Source organism: Patella vulgata, chromosome 3 (genome assembly GCF_932274485.2).
Source record: "Patella vulgata chromosome 3, xgPatVulg1.2, whole genome shotgun sequence".
Lineage (NCBI taxonomy): Eukaryota > Metazoa > Mollusca > Gastropoda > Patellidae > Patella > Patella vulgata.
This window is the reverse complement of record NC_065881.2, coordinates 50,963,583-50,976,678: the sequence shown is the minus strand read 5'-3', so window position 1 is coordinate 50,976,678 and position 13,096 is coordinate 50,963,583. Positions and strand designations below refer to the sequence as shown.

At 33.8% G+C, this 13,096-nt stretch overlaps 1 protein-coding gene across 1 annotated transcript; it reads left to right on the top strand.

Annotated features, from left to right (window-relative positions):
* The first annotated feature begins 776 nt into the window (after nucleotides 1-776).
* Nucleotides 777-11,379, top strand: LOC126815198 (homeodomain-only protein). The gene is made up of 2 exons (XM_050540758.2): nucleotides 777-1,768; nucleotides 9,815-11,379. The coding sequence occupies exons 1-2, from the start codon at nucleotides 1,604-1,606 to the stop codon at nucleotides 9,890-9,892; spliced, it is 243 nt and encodes an 80-aa protein (XP_050396715.1). The 5' UTR covers nucleotides 777-1,603; the 3' UTR covers nucleotides 9,893-11,379.
* The last annotated feature ends 1,717 nt before the right edge of the window (nucleotides 11,380-13,096 follow it).

Genomic DNA, 13,096 nt, shown 5'->3' with positions numbered 1-13,096 from the left:
TATTTTAAACGTTTTATTTATTCAGACATATGCAGCCAAGTTCGATAGCCATATATTATCAAATATTTTATTTTCAGAAATTACACGCAATTAAACCGGTATCTATGTATTCAGAATAAATGGATAATTAGACTATTGAAACTGTTCAGTGGACAGTTTATGAAAACTATTAAAGGAGCTAAATTCAATATTTCCCGTAACATTCGATATCCATGTTGTATTTTTGCCATGAAAACGTGTAATCCTAATATCCAATATCTAATTTTAAAATTAGTACACGAATCGTGTCTTCTTGTGCGACATTTGAATGTAAAAAGAAATACATATCATACAAGACAATACAGAAGTAATTGGTTGATTCACGAACGACAAAACAAAAATTTTAAAATAAAAAACGTAATGAACGGATAAGCTGCAGGCGTAAACATTCATATTATATTAATATGTGCTTTTACACTCCTTGTCGTCTATTTTCAGGTTGCAAACCAAAAAAAGAGCAACGAGCCCTTTAATACATACAGCTATTTCTATACCCAGATTATTAGTATATGTATCATAGACATACTAATATAATACTAGTAATGTTGTGTTTATGTTCTAAAGCCTTGTATTAACATTGTCGTAGGGGGTGACATGGTACGATATATTTAACAATTTGCTACACACTATGAATAGAGTCATACATAAAATGTGTAAGCGGTTATCTATATTTAGTATACTACACGTCACCACACGTGACAGCAATATAAACAATAATTATTGATTCAATAATTGTACAATCGCATAAGTCCTTATCGATTTGTACACATAAACTTGGGGATAGATATATGAACATTAAATATCAACGGTTTTAAAATACTGGGTAATCGTAGGTTTCATATCGATTTTTTTATCATTAAATAGACTTCTAATTAGTCAACCAAGGCTAGATTTCGACATTCCGATTACATGGATTTAAATAGAGAAATGCGCCACAACAATGAACGATCGTGCTCGCATCAGATAATTGGATAAAACCGTGAATAATGGAACATTTTGTCAGGCAGATGTGATTCGACATAGGCGGGTTTTAATCAATTCCAAGTCGTCTGCTAAAGCACGGTCATTGTATGGATTGGTTGAACAAGCGTCCTCGTGGTGTGTGTATGGGGCTTTGTGAAAACTTCAGTAGGTTCGTAGCCTACTAGACTATATATGTCGTGAAAAAATTAGGACATTATTTACTTCTAACCGGGCAAAGTATATTGGATGAATCCATGAATACTTTTGACAACCTTCAATATAAGTATATTAAGAGTTTAAATCGTGTATTCATGTAGAGGTGATATCGTCATAACTAGCAATAGCCACCACTTGTGTATATATGACTTCGCTATATTGATATTCAAGGACACAGACTTTTATCGACCAGTCTCTACGTCTGTTGGAAATTTAACTAATATCAGGAACTAGCTCACATTATGTAGCAGCAGTGTTTACAGGAGTTGACGCGTGAGACTGTTATTCCTTTAATTAGCGTCTGTTGTTTTGATGTGAAAAGTATATTATTAGTTCAAATTTATAGCGTGGATTCTACTTCTGGGCTGTGCAATTAACTCTTATAATGGCAAGCATCCAAGCGCATTTAATGCCATCCTATCTTTTACCAAGACTGGGCATGGATCAGTTGAAACAATTAGAAACAAATTTCAAGGACAATCGCAATCCGTCAGATTTAGATATGGTAATAATCGCTGCCGAGGTGGGAATATCTGAACAGGAAGTTAAGGTTGGTATTATTGTATATTTTCGAAAGTAAAATAGTAGATGTATATACCAATGTATTATTTAAACTAAAATTGCATCACATTTTAAATAGTGACGGACGCAGCGCCCTGGAAAGGAACATAGATTAGTCGTTCGGATAGTACGAAAACCGAGGACCCGAGTAAAAGAACCATTGACAGTGTGAATTCGAATTAAGACCCCTTGGCAGTTGAAATTTCCGCTGTCAGGAAATAATGTTCCTGGTTGCACACTGTATGGCGTATGTCCGTCTTTATTAGCCTGGATGGTGAGGAAATGTAGGACATTAAACCCCATTTCAATGTAAATAGGCTGCCACGTATAATGCTGGCATACATGTAGTATGCAATATCTATTAGTTAAATACAATAGCCACCCTACTTAACATTTTCGGGAGTAAAAAGAAAATTCCGTGTTTATTTACAAGCAGAATTCTGTTATGGCATCCTTGAATACGAAACAGGTATTTTCTTAATGAAAAATTGTTCAAATTACCCAGGCTAAATAGGCTTGGGGGAGGGGGGGCTGCAGACCACCTCAAACATTTTTTTGGGGACTTTCAAATCAAAACTTTCTGGTGATTGATAATAATGTGAATTTGATTTCCTTTTCTGATCAGTGGTATTTCTTCAGTGTTTGGTCATATACAATCCAAATTCTTGATTAACTAAGATGTCGATGAGTTTAACCAACAGAACCTTCTGATAGAGGATATAAATATAAAATGTCGTTAATATTTCATTTCTTTATTCCCGATTAATCAATAATTTATCGATCTATCAGAATTATTACGGTCGGGTTGTCGACCAGCGTGTCTTTAGAATGATTTTAAAGGCTTAATTACCACCCTTAAACCATAATGTAGGGTGAGACAAAATGTGCATATTGATTTTAGAATAACGAACTAATTAATCGATGTGGGGGTCTTTAACTATACCTTCCAATAAATACAGCTGTTGAGAGGGTAATGTTAAATTCTTGTTGTCTAAGACTGTTGCACATATAAATTGGACTATATATCATAGCTTTAAACTATACATGTCAGAAATCAATTTCCGTCTGATCCCCAGTTTCAATAGAATATTGATTTATAACACCCGGAATGCGGATATAAACAGATAAGCTGGGATTATAGCCCATACTAAAACTGTCTTAAACCCCACTTAGAAATCTATAATAGCTTCTCGCTTTCTTTGATATTCTTCTACAGTATTAATCTGCCTCTGCCCATGTTGTTTACCGCTGTTTTTTTATCTTTGACATACGATTCATTCATTGAGCCACAATAAGTAATCGATGCCCGTTCCATCTTCCATACTAAAACCCGGAACAAAGGTCACTCGGTCGTGTTTCGAATCTTAAAGGACCATTCTTCTATCATTAAAAGATTGGGTTTCATCTTTGAGGTTTTGAATTAATACTTTGTAGGGTATAATTTACATGTGACGCAGGTGCAGGTATTGCTTTTCCTATCTGGTCCACGAGTGCATGTTCATTGAAAAAATAATATCCAGAAAGATTGTATGTACACGACGAACATGACTATGATAGCCATTGACCAGATATCAAAATATCTCTGGTATTTCTCTTTGCCTCTGAAGTTCCTTGCAGCCTTTCAAGGATGTATCACGGATCTCCTGAGTTTTGGTTACGGGTGGTCAATTTTTAAATTTTGCGAATCTCATCTCTTTTTCCATAGCTAAAAATCGATACGTTTAATTAATAAGCTTAAATGCAACTAAATTGATGTCATGGGAAAAAAAATACCTGTTATCTCTTTGAGGCCCCCTGACCCAACACGTTTCTTTTAAGTATGTACCTAATGTAGATGACTATCATTAACCCATATTTAAGTTAAATACCTCACATACTTGTATATGCAGAACCTTGGATTATATGGTTTATTTTTAAAATACCCCAAATAATTAGAACATATGTTTCAATGTCAAGTGTACAAACAATAATTTATTCATTAAGTTCCATAGTTCATTTCTTGTATGCACAAAATTAAAAGTCGACAAAAGGGCGATTGGAATATGTACGTTCTGTCAGCCTTTTATGTTTTTAATTTTTTAAACAAGAAAATTAGCATCTTTTATAAGGGCTAAGAATAATAATTGATTTCAGTAGTGTAATATAGTTACAAACTCATTTTCAAAAAATATTCTCTATGTATACTGGTTGCCGTTGGGTTATTTATTTTTTTTCTTGAAGTATAATATGTAATGACATAATTAATTTTGTTATAATTTTAATTAAAATCGTGCTAATGTATATAAACCCCGTAGTTCTCTTCTATAAATAAACTTTAGTATGACTAAAGACGAGGGCTCTATCCTTTTGTCAAAATAGTGACAGACCAGTGGCTATCTTTAATCTAAGTCAATATGTACATTTCCCCCTTTATTCTATGTCACGTGTAATATAAACATCAAAAGCACCGCGAGATGACTGACACAACTCGTAAATGAATAGGTGTCAAGTTTCTCAGCAGTATTTTACCTACATGATGTTATGTTCTGTATGTATAGATACGTATACTAATAACAATGTTAACTTTACCACCCACTGTCAATCATAAATACAGAGTTTCATATTCATCACGTAACATGAATAATAGTTTGTATACATTGTCCTTTTCACCCCTCCACCATAAGGTGGCCGGGGTGGGTGGGGTGCACATGGGATCTGCAGAAAATTCGTGTATGCCTTCATATTTCCAAAGTTGTTAGTAGAGGGGAATTTATAGAATAAACCATAGAAATATTCATTCGAAGAAGTACATGATAATTTTGTCCGAGTACATATAAGTTTTCCTTTATTTCCAAGGTGTAAAATTCACATTGTGTAAGGATAATTACTATAATAGCTATAGTGTCACAAAAGAAAATGAGATGTTTTCCTTGTCACTATTGCTTGAATGTGTTACTGGGGTATCAGGGCATGTTAACTCCATTGTTTAGTTGCAGCTGCATAGTGCAATGTTTATCTTAAAGCTTCTTTTGGACAATATCCAATGAAATTTTCACGACTTAATCCACGGTGAAAATGTACACAAAATGGTTATTTAACATATACACTGTAATTAACAAATGAAATGCAAAGTGGGGTTTAACGTCCTACTTTTCTCCACAAACATAGCTATCGAAATAAGTATTTTTAAATCAACAAAAAAAAATACATGTCAACGATAGATAATCTCTAGAACTGGATACAGTTAGATTGAAAAAAGAGACCCGTTAAAAGATTTTACTCAGAACTTATTATGGTGTTGGCTTGTTTATATCGTCTGAAAAGGGCACCAAATGATTCTAAGTGTTCAATTTACATATTTGTGTAAATACTGAACGGAATTGAACCATGTTTGGACTGATATTCCTTTTAGAGAATCAGCATTTACAATAATTATAGTTTGCAAGAGATTCCTCAATCCATCCAAATGACGTTCAACAGCCTATAATTAACAATAGTATAGTTGGGTATAATTAGAAGTTGAATCTGATAACAAGAAACTACAGATAACTACAGATAAAAGAAATATAATCTTGTAGAAGTAATTTATTTTCATGATAACTCAGTGAATATCGAATTTAACCCTAAATAAAAGAATACCATCTTTCTTGGTTACTTCTGTATCTATTGGGTTAAATGACCTGTAGCGCTGCGTGGAACCAGCTTGTTTAGTACAATGTTTACTGGAATTGAACAAATACAGATGGTTAAAGCGGATAATGTGGATTCCTTTGTGATCTCTGTCTCAAAATTGATAGAATTTGTAAAAACAATCTGTTTCTCTCGTCCCGTCCCGGACCAGACGTTGGCCAAACGTCTGGTATTATTGATCTATTTTATTAAGTCTTAATTCCAGTCGAGTCGATAGGACTTTTCGCCATATTCAGACATATTATTTTAAATGGTGAGTGAGAACTGAGAACAGTTTTAGTATAAAATCAAGCGGGCCTTTAATAAATAAATCTCTTCACACAGTTCTTCTATACATATAAATCAGATAGCTAAAATGAAACCTTTTAATCAAATGGAAGTGATGGAAAGGGGGCTCAAAAGTTAACTTAGTACTTTCACATACCAAATAAGTTTTCTTATTTAACAAAATAACAACCGAAACGATTGTTTTCCCTCGTTTTAAGGAGGTTGACCACATTTTGTTCAGCATTAGTAGGTTAATGATTACCATATGAATGAAGTACTTCTATTTTAGCTTTTACATGACAAAGCTTCCGTCGGTCATATTAGGACATCAATATTCTTCTTATCCATCTGTAGATTTTTATGGTCTTGATTAGGATGATTGACAACATAGTCATAATAAAATGTACATTGCATGGATTGTAAATAGCTTCTTTTGTAGAGTATTGACTTCACCTCTCGTGATTTGATTTGGTGATAATATTTCCTGATGAAAACACCAAAGGATTGTAGTCGACATTATAGGATGTTTAACCACTAAACTTCGGTTTGAGATTTGAAATTGATTAATAGACGCAGATGTGATTATCATTATTGTTTCAATTTGGACAGTTTCTAATCAGATGGTCAAATACGTCCATAAGCCCTATAGGTTTTACGAATCGATAAAACAGACTTCTTTGTGGATACAGATTGGCACATAAAGCCCACTTTTGACACTTCATTTAATCTGACTAAAATCCTGCATACTTCCTGTATGATAAAAATCTTAGCTGGTTGTTATCATGTCTATATTAATTATGAACTGTGCAAAGGTTAGATATTCTTAGAACATAACACATTTTTAAAAAAATACATAGGATCTGTCGTAACATATGCCCAGTAATGATTATAGTTTGTTACGTATCTTACAATCATAAATTACTATGAAAGAAAACAATATAATGAACTTAACTTTTTATTTTATTGTAAAGTGCTTTTTTAAAAAATTAAATCAACTGATATATAGAATTCATTAATTATAAATAAATAATTGCTCGAAAATAAATAATAAGAAGGCATTACTGCAACATGTCAGCTAATTTTCAGCAATGCCATTAATTCTGTTCGGCTATAAAGATATCGAAAGTTCCGAGGGAGAGAATGTATTTGAAATGTTAAGATAAATACAAAATTATTAACGAATGGTGTCAGGCTTTCCGTAACGTAAACATAACCCAGCTGCCTCGTGCACGATGCACATTCTAGATCATACTAAGTTAAAAAAAAAAAAGTTTATGGGGGCTAAATTGCCCATCGTGCACATTATATACTATATATAAAGGTTATATAACTAACAGGTATATAATTCACTGATCACTTAGTGATTCATATTTTTATTGAAATTAAAAGTTGATATAGACCCCCCTTTATCAATAAGGAAACTTCATACTACATAAGACTGATGGGTACATTAGGCAGCTTGTTTTATCGCTTGGAGTATATATAATATGAATTTGATTGTCTAATGGTTACAGGAAGATTGTTCCAGAGTTTTGCAGAATTACAGGGGTATGAGAATTGGCCAACTTGTTTATTGAATTTTGGGATCGAAAGTCGAGTTTTGTCATCGGCTGATCTCAGATTAGATCGTTGGTTGGAATAATATGTGTGAAGTTCTTTCAGATAGACTGGATGGAAATCGGTATAGCGAATTGTATGTGTTGCACAATATGTTAAAAGAGATGCGGGATTCTACTGGTGTGATGTGTTCCCTTTTTCGAGCTCCACATATAATCCGAGCAGCATTATGCTGTGCAGCCTGTGTAAATCTGAGTCCGGTGTTCCAGCTAATAATGAATTAGCTTAGTCCAGATGCGAGGTTACAAGTGCAGTAGCTACACTGATGGCACAGTCCCTATTCAGACATTTTCTAATCTTAGAAATATTTCTCAACTGGAAATTCATTTTGCTTACGATACTGTTTATTTGAGGTCTGTTGGGGAGGTGTTTTTCAAAGATATAGCCCAAGTTCTTTGCATTATCATTTCGTCCGATTACCACATCCCCAATTTTGATCGACACATCCGGAGGCAACTTTTGTGACTGATGTTTTAGACAGATCACAATGAATTCGGTCTTTTCATCATTAAGTTTTAAACTATTGACTCATCCATGAACGAATTTCTTTAATTATGTTTTGTCATTATTTTTTTATTGGCTGATATTTTTTAAATGTGGAATTTAAAGTGGGCAACTTTCTTTGCTTGCATTACTGATACCCTACTTTGAAACGCAGGATAACAAATTACTTTTACTACAAGCCTTCACAATTCACAGTACCAATGGCTATAATATATTACACAACATTATACTTACAATCTAACAGATTGCATATTGGCTATACGTGTATACCACTTATTCTATTAATTGCTCTTTTGTAAATTACCATAATCAATATTTTCTTATATAAGTTTACTATATACATGAGGTATGACTCATACCATGCTATTACACTCTGCTATTAAATTACAGATAGTGATTAATTATATATTGCCACAGGCACTTTATTTTCATTTTGAATATCCGTGAAATAAAACAGTTTACTAAATCTTTAATATTAATAAAAACTTTTATAATAATATAGCTTTTTTTTTTAAAAAAAAATGCAATCGATCATCTAGAATAGGATTGTCTCTCCCGCGGCCTTGAAATGTTTTGAGAAATACATGGTCTCTATCGTCAATTTTTATTATGAATTAATGCGATGACATTGTGATTCAATTTTATTGATGCAAAGCATTAATTGTGATATCACAAATGCCTATATCATTATCTCCCGCTTTGAATGCCCACCCCATCCCACCATCTGACGATAAAGGATAAAGCACACAATTGAGAGACTATTCTCATTCTCATAAAAAGTGTTGTTTTACAAATTTTTATGTTGCTGAGCAGGAGTAGGTTTGGACCCTCTACATTTTCATGTGGACGAATTTTGTCGTCGCCCCTTTCGGTTCGATATTTGCGCATATGAGATCGTAACTTCCTGAATTATGACCCCTGATTGTACGAAAAATCGCGATTTTAGCTTGTGGTCTCTCTAGAGGTAACAATTATTAACCGATTTTAAAAAAAAAAGCGTTTAAATATATCACCTTTACACTCTAATGATGGCTGAGTTCGAATTTCGTGAAAATGGGACCAAAATGGCCGCCCCTCGTTCGCAAATAATGTAAAAATGTATATCAAGGTTGTGGACCCTCTAGATGAAACTTGAAATATATGTTCATAACCCAAAGATCTTGGTTCCTTTCAAACTTCGCGCATATCGGATCGTAACTTCCTGAATTATGGCCCTTGATTGTACGAAAAATCACGTTTTTACATGGTCACTGTAGAGGTCACAATTTTTATCCGATCTAAAAAAAAACCAGTTTGAATATATTATCACCATTACACCCTGATGGCTGAGTTCGAATTTCGTGAAAATGGGACCAAAATTGCCGGACAAAATGGCCGCCTCTCGTACGCAAATAGTGTAAATAAATATATGGTATATTAAGGTTGTGAACCCTCTGGAGGCCACAATTTTGGTCCGATTTTGATGAAACTTGAAATACATTTTTATTACCCAAAGATCGTGGTTCCTTTCAATATTCGCGCCTATCGGACTATAACTTCTTGAATTATAGCCCTTGATTGTGTGAAAAATCGCGTTTTTAGCTAGAGGTCACAATTTTTATTCGATTTAAAAAAAGAAAACGTTTGAATGTATCACCGTTACACCCTAATGATGGTTGAGTAGGAATTTCTTGAAAATCGGACCAAAACTGCGGGCAAAATGGCCACCCCTCGTACGCAAATAGCGTAAATATATGGTATATCAAGGTTGTGAACCCTCTAGAAGTCACAATTTTGATCCGATTTTGATGAAACTTGAAATATATTTTTATAACCCAAAGATCTTGGTTCCTGTCTATATTCGCGCATATCGGATCGTAACTTCCTGAATTATGGCCCTTGCTTGTACGAAAAATCGTTTTTTTGTTTAGTTTGTTCTCTATCAATCTCTTGGGGTTTTTTTATATATATATAAAATTGACTTTTTTTTAAATTTCAGTTATGGTTTCAGAATAGATTAGCAAGATGGCGACAACAGCAAGGTCTACCAGCTAACAGTGGCTCAGTTACTGACTGAATAACTTAGCCATTTTAAATCCAGAAGAAGTTTTAGCATTTTCAAAATGGAATGGAATTTCCATAGTGTTCTTTAGTCTATTCTGATTTGTTCTTCATGTGTTCATGGTGTTTAGATCATTGTCATTTTTTCGGCAACAGTTGTTTTTATTCGTTTTAAAAGGATTGTCTTAAAATTCGATTCTTGTTCAGTAGTATTTTTTAGATTTGGGGCTGAATCGCTTCGGTTGCAATCCGTTATATGAAATCTTTTCAGATGTCATAGCTACTATCGCTTATCTCATAACAAACTGACACTAAGTTTATGTTTAGAATATGCCAAGGGATCGTAATTGCAATATTTCAAAACTACATTATTATATCTATATAAAACAAAAACATGCAGGAGACCAGTTGCCTTTCCACTGCCTTTTTCGGTCAAATTCGCCAGCATGCTTTTTTGCAATACATGTATTATTATATTACATTTTCGGTTTTTTTTAATATCAAAAGGTAGTTCTGTATTAAATATTTTTATAGAAGTTTTGCGAATTTTCGCACATTCCATAATAAATAAATTTGTACATTTTAATAGACACGGCGTTAATCCATTGCTATTCGATTTCTATTCTTTGTGTTATATAGTATAATCATAGCCATCCAAAATACCTCAAACCAAGAGCATGAAAGAAATGCATAAAAAAGTGTAGAAATGTATCATTTATAACTTACATGTGGAGTTGATGTTAATCTCATATCTTTGTATTAAAAAATATCAACTTTTTATTGTCATAATGGAACTTTGCCCAGTCATAAAGTAATTTTTTTCTAGTTTAACAGATTCCTAAGGGAGATAACTTAATAAAACGTGTTTATGTCTGAATTAGTGTTTTCAATGGCAAGTTATGTAATTGTTGTACTCACAATGAATATAGAAATTCACACGTTCGTACGTGAACTTGATATATACATGTTTATGTAATGGTAATAGATTTGGACTATTACAGCAATCTGTTTCAAAATCAAATCACCATTGCCTTGTCCACGAAATCTTTTGAATTGATCCTTTTAAACCTTCAATGACAAGAAAAACTAAATAATCAAGTAGGACCTATCTTGAATTGTATTCTGGTGTGTAGGATTTAAATTCCCTTGTAAAATGCATTTGAACAACTTATCAACCAGAATATGCGCTACCTGCACTAAGAATAAGCCAAAATTATCACTCCGAATAGATTGAATTGAAACCGATTAAATATATAATCTTGACATTTATGGTAATCTGCGATTAAAATTAATCGTAGGCCTTTACCGCGATGCCTTACCTTGAGTGTTCGGGTATTGTTATAGGGCCTATAGCTTTATTTAGCTATGCATATCAGTATATTGTATGACTACCACTGATAAACTATCAATGAATATACTTGTAATATAAATCATTATTTAATTTATTAAATCAATCCCGTTGTTATATGTAAGATGTTATCTACAAATAAAATATAATTTTAATACTTGTGTTGTTACTATAGTTAAAGATGGGTTCCCAGAAAAGTATTTATCGGGTGGTTATTTCCAATAAAAGTATGGCAATTTTGGTATATATGGAAAGTAGAGATATCCAATCTTACTGGATTCCCCGAAAAACACTCATGGGGCGTATACAGGACAAAAATTAGGAATTTCACACGCGAACATTGAGCGCTTGATGTACAAGTTGATGAACTTTATGAAGAGTTAGATGTACAACACTTTCTGAGATAAAAATGACGGGAAAAGACGCGGGTAGTGAATATGTTTTTAGTCCATAATATATACCATTAAATCACCCAGTTTGTACGCGGGAAAGTGCAAGAGAACCGCAGTACACTTTAAAAAAACAACAACTTGGAATGTACAGAGAAATACGCTGTCAAGGACACTGTATGCCATAATTATATAAAGAGAACTTAAACATATAAAATAGTGGGTCTGCGCATCTTACTACTCATACATGAGAAAGACTTACGGTAGTAACCGCGCATACCATGCCAATCGACTAGACCATTTTCCTTGCAACGTCGATAAGGGTGCTGCCCAAATGTCAATCTATTTCACAGAGGATTACGAAAGTCTTCTAATATCTCTGTGAAAGATGACTGTCTTCAACACGCGCTGTCAAACACTGACTCAATGGCGCGTGCATTGTTTACATAAGACGTACTGGTTCGGGCAGAATGGTGCCTTTAACTCATTATAATACCCATTTACACTAAATAGGAAATAATTTTAGCTACAAATACTTCAAATGTCTTTATTTAAATTTCTAATACATAAAAAAAATGTTTTAGTATTTAATTTGTCGGAGGAAAAAAGTTAAACATGCATTATGCAAGAGCAAAATCTGCTTATTACAAGTCTTTTTTAGGCCTGAAATGTTATCTAAATTATCAATTAGACATTAATTAACTTATCCAGACCATAATAAACTCTCGATGTCAAGGCTAGCCTTCGATGTTGGCTGGATTAGATTCCTATATGCCGCTAACGGCTATTGATAATTAAATCAATAAAAGTGGATAATCGAGACTATGCTGTTTATATTAATGATTTTAGTAATGATGACCAAGACTATGCAAAAATTTCACCCGCTTCTTTCTCGGCTCATAGTGGATCAATTTGACTGAAATTTTCAGCAAATTACCTTTACATTATCTAGTTTTTAACTATTATAGTGAGAACTGCCATCTCTTTATCTTATCTCCCATAATGTATCTTTAATATTTGTGGCTCATTAAGTCCCATCGATGTCATCCTTATCAGTGATTGGGGGGTTGGATGGCCGAATGGTTAGCACGTGCGTGCTGTACCATAAAGCCTGTCATTGAGTCAACTGGCGTGGTTTCGAATCCTCGGCTGTACGTGACAACGAGTAGGGTCGTCTGTCCAACCTCGTGGGTTTTCTCCGGGTCCTCCGGTTTCCTCCCACTGCTAAAGACCCCTACGCGCAAGTGAATTATTGAAATAAAATTAACCCATGTGTTAGTCCCGAAATGACCTAGTTTGTGTCGAGTGGACGTTAAACCCCATTTCTCTCTCTCTCTCTCTCTCTCTCTTTATCAGTGATTGTAGCGGTCTAGCGAATATTCACTGCTGATCAGTGTGCCCAAATGTATAACCGGGAGGGAATCATCCAGGAAGATCTCGCCATCGAACTGGTTGAATGAACTAATCAATGCTGCCATACACC